Here is a 21,771-nt window from a genome sequence, read left to right as displayed (position 1 = left end):
GTATATTTTTAAGGTTAAGATCTGTTGATCAATGTTTTAGACTAATAACAATTTAATATATTTAGTGCTTCTTAAAATTAACTTATCAAAATAAAAAAATATGAATTAATTAGGGTTTATTTTATGATTTACGTGGTTTAGTCTTTTGATTTTGTATGATATTAAATATCTCCCACCAAGTTATCTTAATAAGTTGTTCGTTATGTTTTGTTTATTGTATATATTTTGTACAACAATAAAATAAGAACATTTATCATTAAATATTTGATTAAAATAAAATTTTTGATTATTTTAAAAAGCAATAAATATGTATGTCATTTAAAAAGTTTTTTACATTCAATTTCTTATATTATATTTCACTTATTCTTCTGCTATTATTTGAGTACTCATAAAAAATTATTGTTTAATAATATTTTAGGCCCAACTAGACTATTTTGAACTTATAAAATGCGTATCAATTATATATATTTTATATAAAAAATATTTTTATGTTTTGAATATTTTTTATATATATACGTACTGGTTCAGAGCGTCAAACATAAAATCTAATTGATCGTATTTTTATTGTTTTTACTTTTATATGATTGAGCCTAAAATTTTATTTAATTCTTCTAAATATTTTATATTGATGGATTCTGAATAAAAAAAATTACCTTTGCTTCACGAATTAATCGTCCTCCAGCCAGATTGACATGTTCGATTTTTGGTTTTTGTTCAATTGCAGCTCCAAGTAGTTTCTGGATTTTTGCATATTTGTTTTAGGATTTATATTTTTTATATTTTTATTTATTTATTATTTTTCCATTCATTACGTGACATTTACATATAATGATTTCATTTTATTTTCATTTATGTATGTATGTATAAACATATATAGTTATATATTTTTATATATGTATACATAAATAAATAATAATTTGTTGGTGTTTGTGTGTGTGTTCAATTATTTGTGATTTGTTTTTAGGTGAAGAAATACAAAAAATTAGACAAAAATACAATTAGTTTTGAATTGACTACAAAAGTTAGTCTATTGCAACAATACATACTAATAAAAATATATTTTAAATTCAAACTACTTAGAAATAGCAATATTAAAAAACAACAAATAATCCACTAATAAAAATACTACACTTAAGAAATTCTAATATTTCCATCAGTTTTATCTACAAAATAAATTGAATTGGTATTGTGGGTGTTGATGTGTAGGTGGAGTATATATATATATATGGTCTTTACTATATATAAGCTAAAATTCATGTAACTGGTAATGTCTACATAAGACTAACTTCCACCAACAACAATAAGCAATATAAAATATGTACTTATAAATGTAAAAAATAAATTAATTAATTTGACATTTAAGTAATTAACTTGAACAACAAATAATTAAATAATGGATATAATACAAATTTTAATTATTAAGCTATTTAACTAAGACATCAACAATGTTCAAACTGTTACAAAAATTACATATGGATATGTTAACAATCGTATAAAACAAAATATATTATAATTTAAGTTTAACAACAAAGACAATATCAATTAAAACTTTTCCAACACCGAAGGCTCAAATACTACTTTTTGGTTAGAAACTTAAATTTGTTCGAACCTTAATATATACTTTGTGTTTTCTGTCTCACTATTTTATCTACTTTATATTAACATAAAGTTCTTAATGGCAACTGGGTATGAGGAAATAACCTAATTATATATTATCTAAAAGTTAACAATAGAACTTTAAGGTTTTATACCAAATAAAACGTAAGAATGGCGTACATTATGAAAGTACTCACATCTAATTCATAAGCTGACGTTGCTGTGGGCATAGCAGATAACTTTTCTGTTGTACCATCAACCCAAGACTCTTCGACTTGCACGCTTGATTGAAGATTTTTCATGAGACCAATTGCGGTTTCACATGAACGCATTCTTAAAAAGAAATTTTAAGTGTTTTTAATAATATTAGATTATTTATTATTATGAAATTTAAATCAATAAAACAAATCCATAAAGAAAATGTGTGAATTTTATGTTAAATTGAGTGTCAAATTTGATCAAGTGAATATTTTTTATACAATATTAAATTGTAACACTTACCTCTCAGCAAGCTGATTACAAGTGGTACTCCATCGCGTATTCAAACGTTCCACATTCGTATGTAATCGTTTAAGATCTCCAAGAACTTTTGTTGGAACTCCCATACGACCAAGTTGATCTGCTGCATCATTCATTTTATCCATTTGTGGTTGCTGTTGTGTGATAACATCCTGCATATGTGTTAATTGTTTGAACACTATTTGCAAACCCTCAGCAGTAGATGGTAAATCATAATGTTTTGCCAGTTCATTTTCAATTTCCGAAATAACATGTTCATTGTCTTCCAGACCAGCTAGTGAAGTCTCTAATAACTTTAAACGATCTTTATGCAAATTACTTTGCGTATTTAGCTCTTTCCATAGATCTAATAGATTATCTAAACTCTTTTTAAGCACTGGTGTCTTCAATGCAATACTTCGGAAAGTTTCTTGCAAATGTTTTAATTCGGGATCCAACAATTTTAAGCGACGATCATAATCAGCATGTATTTCTAAAACATGTTCCAAAGAATCAAGATCGCGTGGTAGTGGTGCTAGTATTATTTGATCTAACTCTCGTGCCATATCCTCAAGTTTTCCTTTGATTGCAATGCATTCTTCTGTGAAGATTCGGCTAACTTGTTTGCTTTCCTCTAAAAAGTATAATAAAATATTTGAATACGTTTTAAATCTGGAAAATTAAATTTAAGCTAAAATTATTTATTTAGTACCACGAGTTCTACGGCTGGCAAATAATTTCTTCATCACAAACGATACAGAAATAGTTTTAATAAGACACTACTGAAGAGAATACTATTTTCGTACTAAACAAATTTATGTATTGAATCTAACATCAAGTAAAAAATTTACACTTAAATTTAATTGAAATTAAGATCGTATGACGGTTATTTGATAAAATGTTTTTATAATTGGTGAATATACCGCCTACGAAAAAAATAAAAATAAACTAATTTAATTAAATTAATTTACCTTCAGCTCTAGCGCGTTTTTCAAATTCGTCAAATAAACGATTTACTTCATCCATTTCACGGCGTAAACGTCTCAATTGTGGATCATTTGGATCACCCTCACTTAAAAGTTTATCTGCGTCATCATTGAGTGCACGCCGTATCGCTGTACGCTGTTCTGGACCCATTGCAAGAAATTGGTCAAAGTCCCATCCTTTGACAACACGAATTGTAGCAAAAATCATATTTTGACGTAGACGTAAATGTTTTTTTTGCCATAAGCTCACAGAACGATCGAATAACCGTTTAAGTCGTTCAGCAGCATCAATTGCCTCTTGGTCAGGAGGAGGCATTAATAAGCAAGCACTAGGAATTGAACCCTCTTGTCCTATTGAATTACGAATTCTCCATTTAACTCGACTAGAGTTATCGAGCAAGATACAAGTTTCTCCCTTTTCAATTTGTAGTTGACCTTGCTGCTTATAAGCACAAATTGCTTGTACAGAGCATTGATTATTTACCGGTTGTCGTCTTTTATATAGTGGAACAATTGTTTGAGCCCGATGGGTCAAATTAGCAACAGTTTCACTAAAAGCATTCAATTCTTCACGTAAATCCTGCATACCACGTAATAAAGCTTCACCTTGATCAAGACCAAAATCCGATTGAGAATATTTGCTATTTAAAATGTCATCACGCTTCACGAGCCATTGCTCGGCATCTTTTATTTCAGCAAAAAATTGATGATATTCGGTAGCATGCTTTAAGTGGACTTCAAGACACAGCGTCAACTGAAGCAGCCAAGCCCATTGTTGTTGTAGTACTGTTAAATGCGATTCTATACATTTAGAAGCTGGATGCTGTTGATTAAGCAACGCATCACCACGGTCTAATATGGTGGAAAAATGAATTTCTCGTTTCTCCAATTCTGACATGAGATTCTGTTTCGAAAAAAGTTATTAATTACTTTAAACACTTAAAGAAATACTTAAAGGAATTAAATTAATTAGTTTCCATATGAAGTGCATTCGGTTCGAAGTAATGTATCAATTCTTTTTTTAAGATTATTTACTAAATAAGTATCTTACCTCATCTCCGTTACCAAATGCACGCTTGTAATAAAAATGATTTCACACCTTTTTTAATTTCATACTTTAGATGGATAAATTTTAAATAATGAAAAATTTTTATTTAAAATTTACCTCATAATATCTATGCACTGAAGGTAAATCCAACTGCTTATCTGCCCAATCACGTGTTAATTCAATTTGTTCTTTTTCATTAAGCCACTGTAATTCCGCAGATGCTTGAATTAGAAAATGCTGTAAAGAATCTAAATCAGATAGCCGTTTAGTTGATGTGCTAAGTAATTCAGCGTAAAGTTTTTGTAGCTGATTCAGACGCTGTTGATATAAGTTCAATTCTTCGCCAGAAAATTTCATTTGGTGCCGCTCGTCATTTACAATTTTAGAGTGAAATTGATCGATAATTTTGTGTTCATGTTGTTGACTATCCAATTCTTCTTTAACAGATGATAAATCTGATCCATAGTCGGCTGCAAGTATTTGTTTCTAAACGAGAAAATATGTCAAATTCATATATAAAAAAAAGTTTTATTATACTGATTATACCAATTTATTTTGACACCATTCTATGTGCTCCTGTAAATCTCGGAAATGAGGATTCGTATCAATTTGTCGCGATTCAACAACCATGCGTGTTTGGCGTGTAACAGTAGTTTCATGTATAGGATATTTTAGACCAGATAATTTTTGTACCAAATCTGTGTGGAATGAAGTTCGAAGTTGTGCCCAACGTTGATGCAACTTATTAACCTTTTTGTGCAATTCGCTTACATGTGGATAGCGACCCTCATTTAGCACATGACAGTCTTGATTCATATCTTGTATTGGTTCTTCTAAATGTCTTATTTCTGTTTCCAAAGACTCAACAATGTTTTTTGCATCAACTGGGTGGAGACGCTCAACGCGTTTAGCATCTTCAGCGATTCGTCCTTCCAAATCTGTGAGCTTCATATCAACATGTTTAATTTCACGTTGAACTTTATCCGCCAGCCGTTGCAGGCGTTCTAGACGCTCTATTTCCTGCTGTAGTATAAGTTCACGATCTGATAGCGCACTTTGAATGCGATACCATGCTTTCTCTATCGCATCAGGACGTAAATCAGGTTCTACATCTACTTCTCCAATGCTTTCAAAATATCGTTCTAGTTCTTTATATATTTGAAATAATTTTGATTTTTCTCGTTTACGAGCGCTAACTTCTTCAGTGCGAAAACGATGAATATCATTTAACAGACGTTTCAATTCGATTAAAGTTGGTGGAAACGAACGTTCCTGTAAATATGCGGTTTTTTCGCGACACCAGTATATAAATTGTTGAGCTAAGTCACGATATTCATGCATGCGACGTTGTGACTCCATATCAAATAACGGGTGTATTGATGGTGGTTCAGGGAACACATCATATAGTGAAGATATGTATGTTATTAATGATTTCTCATCAGGTTCATTCGTATCAACATCTATACAAAAATAAGTTACATACTTTATGGTAAAAAAAAAAATTTTATATAACTAACCTTCTGGATCTAATAAACGTGTTACACCATATTCTTTTTCAACAACATGGAATGCATTTTCTAGCCTTTCCCTTGGTCGATCAGATCTTGCCTTTCGCCAGTCAAGCAAGTCAGGACGATTTCGGTGAACAAGCGCTGAAAAAGCAAGTCCATCTCGCCAAGATGATGTAAAGTCATTAACACGTACACCTGGGTACCGAGCCGTAGAACGACGAGCCCAACGTAAAAGTGCTTCCCTCGCAGAGACATTATCTTCTTTACCAACAACAATGTCGGAGATCTATTGGATACAAGTATATGAAGTTAATTAATTTTCAATACTTTTTCTAATTATTTGTTATATAGTTTTAATGTAATTGAACAAAGCACAATTATAAAGTATTATAATAAAAATTAAAAAATTTATTTATTTATTAAAAGAATAAGAGTAAATTAATAAATACGAGTTTATTCCATATCATTTCCAAAATTTGTTGTTATGGTAAATACTTATTTCGACAGACTCACATATTGATGTTTACCTTGCTACTTTTTCTTGACGACTCTATAGCAGGCAATGCAGGTTGTTCAATTCTGTATTCAACTTCTGTGTGACGTAACATTTTCGACGGTTTTTGCAATACTTCTATCGGATGCTGTTGTTCCTCAGCACGACTTAATGTGGTAACTTTTCGCACAATATGAGTAGTAATACGACGATGACCGTTTGGAGCACGCTGTGATGTTTTCGTACTTTCCACACTAGACCCAAGTATCTCAGTCGAGATACGTTTATTACGAGTAATCTTTTGACATGATTGGCCATGTTTTGTGAGAGATGAATCGGAAGCAAATTGAATTACATTCTTGGTGTCATTAATATGATTTTCATTATGTAAACTCTTCTGTAAAACTACTGACCGGTCAATTGCTGAACGTTTATGTGGCATGGCAGTAATTGGTGTTACGCCTGGATAATCAGTAATAACAGCCTCAATAGTCTTTTCGTGCTTGAATTCATGCTGATATCGTACTTTATTGTTATCGTCAATATTAGTTGTAATTGCTGAACCACGTATTAGGGGTGTATTATCACTATTGCTAATCTGTTGCACCTGTTGTTGGGCACGCTTCAGATTCGATGATGTGGATGTCGAAAGCATTTCGTTTTAGTGTAGAAAATATTTCGTACCACAATATTAAAGTCTACAAAGTGCCTTCAACAAATTTTTCGAAATAAGATTCTTCTTCACAATTAGTATATATAAATATAAAAACGAAAGTAGAATTATGTTGACTTAAAACTCAATTTTTGTCTATTTCAGTTTAACTAATTTAATTTCTTTCTCTTCTTTCAGTTTTGCACGTTTTATCATTTGTTCTTTTTCATGCCAGTTCAAAACATAACGCAATTTTCTCAGTCGCTTCGGTTGTTGCACTTACACTTCAACTTCAGATTTTTATTAACACCATAAAGGAAACAAGTTGAAGAAGAACTTCACAAAATTTTTGTGAATTAACCAACGATATGCTTCTAACTTGACCGGATGTAAAGTATGAAAAAATGGTTTCTTGCAAAATTATTATGTATAAAAAACAAACATAAATTATAATGTTTGCGTTGTTACATGGGAATATTTGAGACGTAATAATCTTTTCTATTTTCCCTACATTACTCATTTTTATTATTTTAATATTAATAAAGATGAATGTAATTTAGATTATTATTATATAACGAATTAAGATTAATTATTTAGTGTTTTTCACAGTGTAATTCGAGTCGCCAAAAGTGTTTTAGTTTGTTTCTCAAAAATATCTATATCGATTAAAAAAGAGTAATGTCATGCATTCAGTTTTGAACGTAGATAAGGAATGCATAATGCAGAAATAATTCTTTATTTTAACGTAACTCATTGCTATCATTTATAATACTTATTAATTAAAAATTTATAATAAAATGAATATAATATTTCACACAACAATTAAAACGAGTTCATTGCTGCAATAAAACAATCACAACAATATGATTCAATAATTGATTTTAATTGTTGAATATTTTATTAAACATAAATTTTTTATACAATATTATTTTAATAAGCTGTACCCTATTTCAATTATTGCATAGAATTAAATTGAGTGAAACGACTCTATTGCATTAAAACTCTGACATCATTGATAGTAATTCATGAAGAAATGTGCAGATATGAATTAAAGATATTGTAAAAGAATATATAAAAAAAGAAAAAAATTATGGATGATATTTTAATTTTAATATTTTAACATTTTAAGATAATTCACTTGTAACAACGGAAACGGAGGTAGGTTCAAATAGGTAAAACTTTGCACTTTAATTGAAACGTAAATTATTTAAGATCATTCGATATGAAATAATACTACAATACTACAAGCACGATTCGTATTTATTTATATTTTTATTTTGATATTAACAATATATTTGCAATTTATTTTGTTCATACACAAAATGGGATTAAGCAATATACAAACGCTACAGAAAAAACAATTCTACCAAAACTGACGATGTCTAAACAACAACTAACAGAGAATGTTGAATAGACGCGTCTAAAGTCTGCCAGGTGTATCAATTTAAGCGAGTACGTGAGCGTCTGATGTGCTTGGCAGCAACTCTTTCAGCTTAGCTCAATTTAACATTGAATGCGTTGCCACGCTACTGTAAGCATAGGTAAATGGAAATTACACTGTATATGAATAACCAATATAACGAACCACACAGAAGTTATATATAATTCTAGCATTCAAAATCATAAAACGAACGACAAACGACAAACGACGGACGTAGGCGGTTTATTCGCAGTCTTCTTAAAGCTAATCAGTGGCGTGTTTCCTTTGAGTGTTATGTTAACTGCACTAATGTAGGTTTTATTACCATATCTATTGATGATGGTTGTTAATACAAATATAATTTTTAGTTTTATCTGTTACGGATTGTTTACTTTCAGTTGTTTTGCAACATTTTTAAATTAATTCACAAATTTATATTAATCTGTTCGAATTAGTTAAATTCTTTGGGAAATAGAGCTCTTTTAAAAACATTGCAAAACTCTTGTTATAAGATGTTGACAATGGAACAACGCCTATGTGTATATAAACAAAATACATTTGGTTTGTTTATTTTTTGTTCTCCTATAAATGTCCATATCTTATGTTTAAATGAGAGAAATGCTTTCATGTTTTATATCTATATCTACTTAAATTGAAGATTCTTTTAAGTATGTAATATATTGTATCTCAATGCTAGGAGATTTTATTTCCAGAAATGTTATACCTTTCAGTTAATAGTCACTTTGATAACTTTTATTATGCGTGCACTTAATCTTTTTTCTTTTGTAGCTACAGAAATTTTTTGGCAGAATTACCATTGAAATGAAATATTAATTTTTTTAATTAACATATATTTAAAAAAATATTTATCAGTGATTATTGGTTTCGATATTACCACATTTATTCACCCCAACATCGTTAAAAAAATTAATTTCGATAAATATTAAATGAATATGAACTCGTTTATTATTTTTTTGACCATAAAAAAATTGCGTGGTATGCAAATAACGAGTTTACTTTTCTGAGCTTAGTTTAGAATGAATATTGTCAGTTTTATTTATATTATCGAAGGTTGAAATAAATTCTACCCACATAGAGATAATTTATTATGGAAAAACTATCTAAATATACAAATAAGTGCATTTTTCCTAAGTTACTACACATATATATCTTAAATAAAATAATGTCTTTGTTTTCTTCATTAAGAAATCAATATTTTTGATTTTAAATTTGTTAAATTCATTACACTTTTAGTAAATAATGTTATATTTCTTTGCAATTTGTATTTCTGACGTGACATTGGCTTAAAATCTCGTAAAAGGTGATGTCATTTTAAAACAGACTTGTTAATTTTAAAACTTTTTTGATTCACAACTACATTAAAAAACTTAAGCTTATTTTGGTTTGCCTGAAGTGAAGGCAAAATATCATCATTATAAATACTAACTTAAAAGCTTTAACTTGAATATCACACAAAGAGTATTCGTAAAGAAATATAGTTAAATATGTACATATGTGTATTGAAGATTATGACACAAGAGTTCCTTAATTTATTGTGTTTATTTACACTTATGACTATGTCAATTTGAACAAAACAGTGACGTTTAATATTTACTTAAATATATATTCTATATGAAAAAAATATTTGTTTAATCAAATCATTTAATATTTACTTAAAAATATATTTTATAGGAGAAAAATAATTATTTAATCAAATCGAAATTAGTTAAGAAAAAGTGATTGTTGTACAAAATATATAAATCGAGTTTTATAATTTCAAAGAAAAACAAAAGTAAACTGGACATATTCTATTGTATTATTACAATAAAAGGGAGAGAATAGGGGGAGTGAACATACAAGGTTTGATACATTTAAAAAGGTAAATACAAGCGCGATCCTCGTCACTGTTCTCTCTAAGTTGGCATACAGCCTCCACGTGGCCTCCTCTGGATAGCTACAATCATCCGTGCGTAGTGAACTAATGTGTGCAGCGAAATGCTCCTCATGAATATATGTATGAGGTTATGTGTCGGGATTAGAACCCACCATTTTAAAACACCTTTGAATAAAAATGAAGAGATAGCCTCGGATAAGGAAACGATTTACTGATGACGACAATCGCAAAAGTTGTAAGAAAAACGATTTAAAAATATGCTTCTGGATTGTCCGAACTCTTTACAGAGAAGGTGCATCTATACAGCTGGTTAATGTTCTCAAGAAATACGGATGGCTGACATTACCGTCCTCCAGGAAGTGCGATGGACGGGACAAGGATGCTCTCAACGAGAACATTGTGACATCTACAACAGCTGCCATGAAACAAAGCACAAATACGAAGTCGTATTCGCGGTAAGCTGAAGGTTGAGAAATTTTGTCTCAACATTTACACCAATAAACGAAAGGCTTGCCAAAATCCGTATTAAGGCAATATTTTTCTACATTACTCTTATTTGAGCACATGTCCTGGGCGGAAACTTAAGATGACGACACCAAGAAAACTTTCTATGAACAGCTCGAACAAGCATATGAACACTGACATCATGACATCAAAATCGTTGTAGGAGACTTCAACGCCAAGCTGCGTAAAGAAGTTTTCTGTGGTGATACTGTCGAAAAGTTTAGTCTCCATACAAAAACGGAAGAAGGCTGATTAAATTAGCCGCGGCTAGAAACATGGTGGATAGTAGTGCCAGATTTCAGCATTTTAACATACATAAGACAACACAGCTGTCACTTGATCAAAATACAAGATCTCAAATTGATCGCGTTGTGATAGACGGAAGGCATGTTTCCAGTGTCTTAACAAAAAAAGACGTAGAAAGGCGTGAGTAGGAAGAGTATGAGAAGCTGGGCGGGAAGAAAATCGTTTGAAAATTCTACCAAAAAATGAAAAATTTGATAAATGGTTATAAACCCGGAGGTAATTCCTGCAAAGATGAAAATTGTAATCTGGTGATAGATATCCAAAGCATGCTTAACATTTGTAGGGATCAATTCTCGATCCTACTAAATGGCTGTAGTAGTAATGTAACTGAAAGCGAAGATAAAACAATGATGAAATTATCGTCTCGCTTTGCGATTATAATAAAGTTAAAACATATATAATGCGACTCAAAAACAACAAAGCTACAGGTGTCGATGGTCTATCGGCTGAGCTGTTTAAAGGTGTGCATGCACTGTGAATAGAAAATAACTTGCCTAAAATAACATACATATTTCATATTTGAATTCGAATTCTCAAAAAGCGATAAAAAACATTTTTGACAGCTTATTGATAAAATACCTTCACTATAAACAGGGCCAGTCCTGGTTTTTTATCATTACTGTAATAAAATTGTAAAAAATAGCGATTATACTAAAAATAAAAATTCATCAATCCGAAAGTAGGATTAAATAGTGTAGTTTTAAACAGGTTATAAGAGAGAGCAGAATCCATATCAGGCAGAACATTAGAACATAAAAGTTTAAACAATATGCGTTGCTACAAGGGCTACACTTTGTGCAATAAGGCAAATGTGTGTACGGAAGCTGAGTTTGTTTTTGCAGAATTCAGTTACACTAATGTCACCCTCTAGTTAATTCCCTTACCACTAAAATTTCATTTTCCCAACATTGTATTTCCATCCCGCCATTCTTAGTATTATTCCCTTTTAATTAAAAATAATCCCCAACGTGTTCATTAAGTTGAACAGACCGCTTGGAAAATAAAATTAGTTGTTGATAACAAATTTAATTCACTAACGCAATAAAAATTGCTAAATGTTTAAATAAAATAAATACAATTATTTCGTTGATGAGACTAAGTATTTTATAGCACTAAAAAATGCAAGAACATACTTATATTGTAGTGAAATTAAAGCAAAATACTCGAAACCTACAAGATCTCATTATTAACCATGACTGCGACTGCCAAACAAATTTGAAATTGGAAGCTCAAAAAATCGACTACTTAATGTGTAGGTAATAGAAATGAAATTAATATTCTTTGTAAAGAATAAGATAAGAGAAGTCTTGTTAATTTAAAATTTGATTATATTAAACAAGTTTTCGAAGATTCTAATGTTAATGTTGTTTGCGTCTCCAAAGTATAATTTGTTAGTAATTTCAGTAGTTCTTAAGTCTGTAAGAACGATTTTGTCATTAATCGATGTTGGCTTTTGTGATATAGAATATATTGCTTTGAAGATTTTTATTGATAATATATGCACATGAGTTTATTTTGTGATTCCCTTCTTACAATTGTCTATAATTTAAATTTTGAGTAGTTCTTGGTGATTTTAATACTGATCATTTAATTTTCCTGAAATTGTGTAAAATATTTAGAATAATTATTTAAATAGCTATGTAGTATACAAGTATTGTAAATAACATGCTATCTGCTAGATATGGAAGCAATGTAAGGCTAGATCTAGTTGGTTTGACTACAAGTACATTCTGTGATTTGAATAGATTTTGTTTGTAGTTGGTCAAGATCCTCTACTTGTTGCTTCATATTATAGACACCAACTGGGGTATACATTTTTAACTAATTTTCATAATTAAGGACAAGTTTAGAACATGCAATGACAACTTACATGGTAATCTTCATTGATTTGTTTTTTACCGCCTAATACACGTAAAAAATAATTGAAATTATATAATAGTATTATAATATTTTAATTAACTATTATATAATAGTTAATTAAAATAATAATAGTCAATTTATTATACGGAAGATTAACAATAAAAATATAAAAACATGAAGTATGGAAAAAGTATCGCTATCACTATAACTAGATAAGGTTAAAATTAGCTAGCAATTCAGCATGTACTACTATATCCTTCTGTCTCCTGTCTCTTATTTATAATTTTTTGATTTTAAATTTAAATTAAAATATGTTTTCTGCGAATAAAGTGGTTAAGTAAACTCACTGATATATAAATTGAGGTTTTAAATCTTGCGGGCAATTTATATGGTGACACTTCGATTTTCGGAAATGATGTAGCAGCAATATGTGCACCCTTGTTTACAACCAGTTATTTGAAGATCAATTGAGCATCGTTTTTAATAAATAATTATTTAGCTTCAATTGCTAATCTAAGTTATAATTAATCGATTTAAATCATTTAGATAAACTTTTAAAACCCATTTTCAAAAGTCTGTTTAGCAGAGAAAAAATAAACTATTTTATGAATCTGAAGACTACAGATTACTACTTGTATAGAAAACAATTCAAAGTACATAAAAATAATAATTTAACTGATCGATATCGAAAAATATGAAAATTCACCATAATACCGTAAATACGTAACGTATTTCGTATAGACATTAAAATAACGTCAATTAACTGACAGATATTTTTATATAATAGAATGGATTGTATATCAAGTTGATATATAAAAAATATTATAAAAATTTAAATAAATGTGACAAAATATCTTTAATTTTGAGTAAATTATTTAAAAACTAATAATGATGTGTGAGATTAATTTATATATATAACATATCTATGAATTTTTTAGTTAATATATAATTTCTGCCTTAGAAGACGTTGCTTTCGATTTTAAAATAATACTCCTCACTAGGTCATTTTAATAACCAGTATAGAAAAAATTTAGCTGTACGTCTCGTCAAAGTGAACAAGAAGTGTACTATCTGCATAATCTGAAGATAATGTATCCTTTAGTAAGCTACGATTAATACAAGAAATATAAAAAAGAAATATATCGGAGTTAAATAAATCATATAATCATTAAAATTCCTGGAACTTTATTAATTTTATAAAAAGTAATAAATTGAAAACGTTTTTTTTTATTGAAGTAAATTGTGAGCTTATTAATCGACTAGAGTTAAAAACTTCTGCCGTATCAAAAACATTAAATATACGCGATCAGCAAAGTAGTCATTATAACTGATGAATTAAAATAAACTATTTGTTAGATTAACAACATTGTCAAAAAGGCGACGAATTTCGCAGATTTTGAGCCTAACAAATGTTATGAAAAATGCATTGTATTATAGTTCACTGCTGACGTTATGCTTGTCGTCATCACATTCTGAAATATCAATATTGTTGCGGGTACTACAGTTGTGTAGGCGGGCAATGTTTTTCAACAAGTCGCTATGGCAAGCGCACGAATAGATACAACAAGTTACCGTATTTGGTTATATGGCAAAAATTATTTTACATTTTATTTTACTGTCGATTTCGAACAATTTTTTATTTAATTTTGTTCATTGAGCTAAACAAGTTTTTATTAATCAAAATGCAATGCGTATTTATTGAAAACAGGGTCTTACTGCTGTCAGTGTGGGTCGAATTAAGTGATGGCGATGTTAATATTCTCTTATTCACTCCCAATCAGAGTGTGGATGTTATCAATATATATATGTAAGAGTCTTTTAATTTAGACAGATTTCTGATAATACAAAATTAGATATATTTGAAATCAAAATAGGTTAATAAAAAAATAACAAGTTTAAAATGCGGTCACAACATTACGCAATTGTTTTTTAACTGTATTTGTGTGCATACTGCATCATTGTAAATAAATTTACTGTTCGTGTTTTAATGTTTCAATAACAATGAACACTTTTAGTCATAAATTAGTAGGCGGTATAGTTAGTTATGTAATCAAACTTAACTACTGATACATCACTCAAAGTGAAAATCCTTCAAAGTTTGTTTTATTGTTTTAACAAGGTTTAAAAAACATTAATTTCTATTGAAAGAAATTTATGTTTAGATTTAGGAAAGGAGCTAAGTGGTACAAAATTCTATAGTTCTTTTTCACACAAGTCAACAATAATTACTTTAATTATAATTGTGCTGTTCTATTTTGATATATAAAAACAATATAAAAATTACACATTAATTGTTACCTGGAAATGCAAAATTATAGTCCAGATTAAACCTAATGTTAATTTAGGATTTCCATCCACAATGTCTTCGGCTCTAATGTTAACCAATTTGATTTTCTTGTATCGTAAAAAATCTAGTGCCATTTGTCCGTTTTGAAGCATATGGAAACGCATTTTACCTCTTTCCCTTGGCTATAAAATTAAAATTAAAATAAAAATTTAAATATTTTCTTTTAAATTAATTTTTTTTTAATGGTACTAATAATTGTCTTACCAGATGTTCGCCCGATAGCACCTCTAAAAGTGATAGCAAATTGTGACCATCTCGCAAATCTTCAAAGAGATCATCTACACGTCGATTTGCCTTTAAAATTTATTTATGAAGATAAGTCATACTAAAAATCATTTACTTATTACAAAATATAAATAAAATAAACCAATTTTAGAAAAAAAATTAAAACTAGAAATTCAATAATAAATTTGACCGAAAGTCATTACGAATCATTTTCAATTATTTTAATCAGAAAAGATAATCTTCGAGTCACATTCAAGTTTTCTTAAAATAATATATTTATAATTAACGGATTTTATATCGTTATTAAACAATTTCAAAAGAAGTAAAAATTCTTCTTTTTATTTTTAAAAAGAATTACAATTTTTATTTATAGATCTATAGAAATGGTTTTTTCTTACATAATGGTTTTAAAAAAATTTGAGAAATTTGATTATTTTAAGCGGGAAAAAGAGGAATTTGGGGGCAGATGTCTAAGACAAAACGGTTTTTTATCTTTTCGTAAATTTTCGAGTCTTTAGCGAGGCACAAAAATTTTATATTTAAAAAAAAATATTTTGAAAATTTATTAAATTTATTTTTGAACCTAGATGTATGGACAAAAAAAACAAGTTGCATATTTAAGCTGAGCGGCTTCAAATTAACTTAAACTGTTGAAAAATCAAAAAGAAAATTTAGTGCCGCATGGTGTAATCAAAACCAGCTAATACAGTCAAATACAAAATTCCCTAAAATGAAGAAGTATTTATTTGAATAGTTGATGATTTATAATTTGTGTCTATGCAAGAGCAAACAGCAGTACAACTAAAGAATTACAACTAGAAATACTTTAATTTGGTTTTGTTTTAATTTAAAATTCATGTTCAAAAGTTTTTGTTGTTATTTTTTTATATAAAAAAAAAATTTGGGAAAAATAATTTTCAACAGTTTTTTATCCAAGAATTCAGATAATAGTACCTGCCATTAGTAAATACCATACAGAAAAAATAGTGTTGCTTTCGGAGGTACCAACGAAACTTCGCTTAGTTGGCAACGCGGAATCATTATTTAAAAAATGAAATAATGGGTTATTTCATTTAAAGTTTCACCGCAAGTAATCAAAATGAAATCAAGAAAACGCAAACTTAATTAGAAAGACTCAGTGCAAATTTCACCACCAATGCAGCAAAAATGGTTCGATTTGCAGTTCTTTTACGTTACATTAAGCCTATGAAAATATTTAATGAGGTTCAAACACTAGACAGAAAGAGTGTATAATTTTTTTGAGATTCCAGGCCTGACATTGTTGTTGATGCATTTCAGGAAGGTAGCCAAAAATCTTTGGTTGATATAAGAGTTGCTCTGGTGAAGAAATTTGAAGATATAATAAGTAGAGGTAATCTCGAAGTTGCAAAAAAATCCGATTTTAAGGATTCTTTCAGATAGTAGATCTAACGGCTTTAAACGTATACAAATTAATAGCAATTATATTAAAAAAAATAAAAAATGAAGGAGGTTGCAGTTATGAAATTAAAACTATATTGAAATTGTATTGAAAAAAATAAAACAAGATTAAGATTATAGTTATGAATTAAATTAATTTTTGAAATATATTTTTTGTAGCCAATTAATTTTGTTAGTTCCCTTCTTTGAATTTGAATTTGACTTGAATATCACACGAATATTACCGTTTTTGATAAAATGGACTTAAATTCGAGTTTTTTTCCTCTTCAATTAGCTACTACTTCGACAAAATTGCCACAAATATTTCATTATAAAAAAAAAAATAATAATAAAAAAAAAAAAATAATTATATAAATTTTATGCTTTCTCTTTATAGAGTTAATGGAGAGGTGATTTTCTATTTAAAATAGATAAATAAATTTTTAAATATTTGTAGCATATTTTTTTTAAATTCTAGTTATTTGAAACATGCGAAAATAAACTTAGTTAAAAAAAGCTATTAAAAAGCTATTCTAATGATATAGTTTATATAGAATTGTGTGCCAAAAAAAAAATAATAATAAATTATTAGAATTTAAAGTGATTATTAAATTTTTTTGCGTTAACTTACTGGCTGACGACAACAGGGTGACCCATTTGTGTACACACAAACATGTAACATTGTATATGTCTGGAATAGTAGTGAGTATATGAGTTTGCAATGAATAAAGAAAAAAAATATGGTCGTCATTTTAGCTAAGTCAAAACATGTGTCAACCATGTTTACTATTCAGTAGTAGTTAAGAGCACCATTTTTTTCATTTCTTTTCCTTAACCCTGGACGCATAATGTACGTAAATTTGACGTACACGTTTTCGTTTTTTACAGTTATTTCATTTTTGTGTTCATATATTGGTCTCGCGCTCTTGATATGTTCAGTCGGGATCTAACTCTTGCGTAAGGTATATGTTAAGTGTCGGTAAGTCATGACATAAGTTAGATATTGAGTCGTTGTACGTCATTTTTACGTATGATTATACTTTGTGTAACTTTTATGGCTAATAAAGTATTTTGAAAAACTTTTATTTCTTTCAAATTTCAGTAAAGTTTTAATAGAAATGGAATCAAAGAGATTTAATATTGTTGAAATATTACAAAAAGATGAAGAAAATGATCAGAAAGGTGGAAAATCTAGTTCTAGTCGAACATATTGTGCATTCTATTCATATAAGAAAAAAAGAATGACAAACATTAGATGTAGTTCTTGTAAAAAGCCGATTTGTAGAGAGCACAATCGTGATACATGCTTTAAGTGTATTTCTGCATAGGATTAATTATTATTATATAACTATAAATTAGCTGATTTGAACCAAAAGTTCCTAATAATTTTAATTATTTTCGATCTCAATATGACTTGCTATTTGTATAAGCTAACTTTAAGTTGTTCATTTTATAAGTATATATAAATTTCATTTACTTTTTTGTTTCTATTATTATTTTTTGATTTATTCTAAATAAAAATAAAAAAAAAATATTAAAAAATATTGAAAATTTACTCTTAATACATAATTTTGAAAAATGCAATTCCTTTTCAAGTGAAAATCATTGGCATATTATATTTATTATGTTTATTTAAAAAATGTGTTTGAAAGTATTACTGTTTTGTTTTAATTTGAATAAATAAATACTTCTTTAAAAACTTGTAAAAAACTTGCACACATTTAAATTAATATAACGGCAAAATATAAACTCTGAAAATTGCACGTCATTTTTACGTATGATTATTCTTAACGTTAGTAGAATTATGATTATACGTCCAGGGTTAAGAACCCCATTACATTTTATGCTTAAATTGTAATAGACTATTTGTTTCTCACTTAACATTGTAATAAATGACATCAATTTCATCAATCTTAAGCGACTGTAATCTTATAACAAAAAAGAGGTTCTTTTCACTCTATTTCCACCTAAAGTAGAATATTATTGAATATTTTTACATCTATAAATCCTGTCACCTATAACACTTGACCAAAATTTTTTAAGTTGAATGTATTTATATATACATATATGTATATATATATATATAACTAAAGTACTCCATGCAGTCGGTTTAGGTTTACAATTTCTCTATTTTTCCTTATCCAATAAGTGAGGATAAGAAAATTTAGACTTCTGAATAATTTTATTCATTGCCACAACTTGTACAGTGCAAGATTTGATACTCATTTTTATTTTCAAATATGGATCATGCTTTGATAAGTTAAATAGAACACATTATTGTGTCTCCAATTTGTGTAAGGTTGCTCTTTCACAAAATCTACTGCATATACATAATTTTATACTTGTATAAAAAGTACCTTTGCATGTTTCCAATGCTGCATGTATTAGGAATATAAATTCAATATATAATTACATCAAACATATAATGTAACATTTCTAAGGAATCATTAATTTTGTAAGTATATATTGTTATATATATTATTATTTTAATTAAATATATATAAGACATGAACTGATATTTCCTTACTTTCTTTTTTTCTTTTTTTTTATTAACTTGCTATATGAACTATTATAGTAACAGATTATTTTGTTTATGCATACCTTTTTGAGATGTTTGTTGACCCATTTTGTGAATGTCTTCTTTTGTATTGCATCGCGTTCATCTACATAAAAAACATTAATATGATAAAAAAATTATCATTGAATTTTAAACATGCAAAATAAAAATAATAACCAACATCATAAAATTTTATGTAATTTTGATATGCGTAATATTTATTAAACAAAAAAGACCAAAAGTATGCGTATGTAAATAAATCATTCTTATATTCGTCCAAGGAAGTTTATATTTTACTTATTTATTTTGTATATATTTATAAATTATATATTTTTTTTTTTCTGAATCCAGAGATTATTATGTTAAACATATTTATAAATATTTTATATTTATAAGTAAATTGACAAACATTATACGGATTACAATGAAAACAGTCAGACGCACGATTAAAATCTGAAAACACCTGACACCTAATTTTATTATTTATAGAAGACTGAAATAAGATAATGCACTTAATCATGCGATTCATGAACTAAGTAAATCAATATCCACAAATTCATCGTACGAGACTTTCGAAGAAGAAATAAAAAACGACAAGTTATAAAAAGTTACGTCCTTTTCATACTTGGGGTTGATACTTAACGACAACAATAACAGATTGAAAAAATTTATCTTATCTTATCTTATCTCGTATGAGACATTTCAGGACATATACACAGAGCTAATGACGACAATATACAATATACTAAAAGCGCAACCTTCAGGAAACTAAAAGCCAAGAAAGATGACGACCCAGGTTTATTGACATTGTGGGAGTCGTTGCGAATTAGCTTAACACTGTGCAGGAGTAAGGGATAGAAGCAGATAGTGACTCTTTAAGATGGTCTGAACGATGCTGTAATAATCAATGATGCTAATTCGTGGCAGAATGGGAAGTTTATAATATTAACCTATAGTTTCTTAAATTTGAATGTTTTAATATAACATGTAGTTAAATTGATTTACTCAATATTAACCAGACTTAATTGCACACTATTTCTGTCTACAATTATTGATCAACGTAAATCTGTCGATTACTTACTTTTATATTTGTATCTTATAATTGGTTTCTTATTTGAACCATAATATACGGCACTACGCTTCTTACAAAAAGTTGTACCATAATTATATACCCTTAGTAATAAACGTAAATATTTAAATTTTATATAAATTGAGTATTTATATATATTTCTTAATAATTCGAAATAATTTTATTTAAATTTCAGTCAAATCATAAATAATAATTCACTAATTATCTAAATAAAGCATATTTTAACCGGTTACTAATAAATTTCTAATCACAAAATGAACAAACTCTGTGTTTATACAGAATAGAAATGACATATAGTTTTCAAATATCTACATGTGATATATTTACGCATCGAGAGAAATAAAAAGCCAGTAATGTTTATTGCATGTCTGCAATAAACGTAGAATTATGACGTTTACGACAGAATTCATCGATAAAGTCTTTGGTATTGTTTTTCCACATAGATGAGTGCAAGTTTGTAAACTTATTGAGGTTACAAACATATGACATGGCACTATAAAATAAATTTTTACAGATCAATCGCTATAAGAATGCTAGACTAAACCCTAGTAACTATTTTCTAATAATCTAGAAAATATGGTAGGAGGAAACCTGTTAACTACTAGAAAGCAAATAATTGACAACTCAATGCCTTATATTGAAGGGATGCTATTATAATAATATTTAAATCAAATCTATTTAGTGAAAGCAAGTTTTTTGTCATGTTTTCATATCTTTCATAAATTACTGTCTTGTATATAAAGCTTCCTTTTACGTAATTTATTTTATTTACTAATATTTTATATATTTAAAGACTTGATTTTCCGTTCAGAGAGAGGTACCATTCTTCAAAAAGCCGTTCCCATTCTTTTGAGTTCCCGTGTGTAAAAAGAATGTAATGGAGATGTGAACGTATTTGAAAAGATTTAAGTTGACAAATATTGAATGTAACTTAGCTTTAAGTACTTTAATAATAATTCTTTATATAGTACAATATAATAATAAATAATGGAATTAAGTGAATAATATTAAGTTATTTCTTAGTCTCACACTATTAAACTTGTGAAAGTAATGTTGACATTGTGTAAATGTAGACAGGGTTTAATAAATGCGATCGAATTAAGTCATTTTGAAATAGTATATATATGATAGCGATTTACATTCTGCAACGGAAATATATTCGACTTCAAAATATTATTTATACGATATAAAAAACATTGTTTGATTATTTTTTAATTTATTAACGTACCAACAGTTAAAATGATATATAGTAATTTAAGTTGAAACAATTTTGTAGATTTTGAAACAAAATTTTATACAATACATATTTCGCATATTACTTAACATATTATCTTATCAGAAATACACCTAAAGTTGAAAGTTACA

The 21,771-nt window shown here is 28.2% G+C and overlaps 1 protein-coding gene across 39 annotated transcripts in view; it reads right to left on the bottom strand.

Annotated features, from left to right (window-relative positions):
* LOC119683566 (dystonin) overlaps positions 1 to 21,771 on the bottom strand; it is an 80,264-nt gene that overhangs the window by 36,979 nt on the left and 21,514 nt on the right. For 18 of the 39 annotated variants that reach the window (XM_038097301.1, XM_038097302.1, XM_038097315.1 and 15 more), the window contains 11 exons: positions 19,361 to 19,422; positions 17,391 to 17,450; positions 15,320 to 15,409; positions 15,067 to 15,237; positions 5,646 to 5,925; positions 4,675 to 5,588; positions 4,246 to 4,614; positions 3,066 to 3,984; positions 2,098 to 2,728; positions 1,794 to 1,929; positions 654 to 737 (listed from right to left, as the gene is read on the bottom strand). In XM_038097301.1, coding sequence (XP_037953229.1) covers positions 654 to 737; positions 1,794 to 1,929; positions 2,098 to 2,728; positions 3,066 to 3,984; positions 4,246 to 4,614; positions 4,675 to 5,588; positions 5,646 to 5,925; positions 15,067 to 15,237; positions 15,320 to 15,409; positions 17,391 to 17,450; positions 19,361 to 19,422 — 3,716 coding nt within the window. Of the gene's footprint in view, positions 1 to 653; positions 738 to 1,793; positions 1,930 to 2,097; positions 2,729 to 3,065; positions 3,985 to 4,245; positions 4,615 to 4,674; positions 5,589 to 5,645; positions 5,926 to 6,166; positions 6,852 to 15,066; positions 15,238 to 15,319; positions 15,410 to 17,390; positions 17,451 to 19,360; positions 19,423 to 21,771 lie in introns of those variants that run through there. The other 21 variants (XM_038097303.1, XM_038097316.1, XM_038097312.1 and 18 more) reach the window with 6 other exon arrangements.

This window comes from Teleopsis dalmanni, chromosome 2 (genome assembly GCF_002237135.1).
Source record: "Teleopsis dalmanni isolate 2A chromosome 2, ASM223713v2, whole genome shotgun sequence".
NCBI classification, from domain to species: Eukaryota; Metazoa; Arthropoda; class Insecta; order Diptera; family Diopsidae; genus Teleopsis; species Teleopsis dalmanni.
Note: the sequence above shows the minus strand (reverse complement) of the source record. Positions and strands in the feature narration are given on the sequence as shown.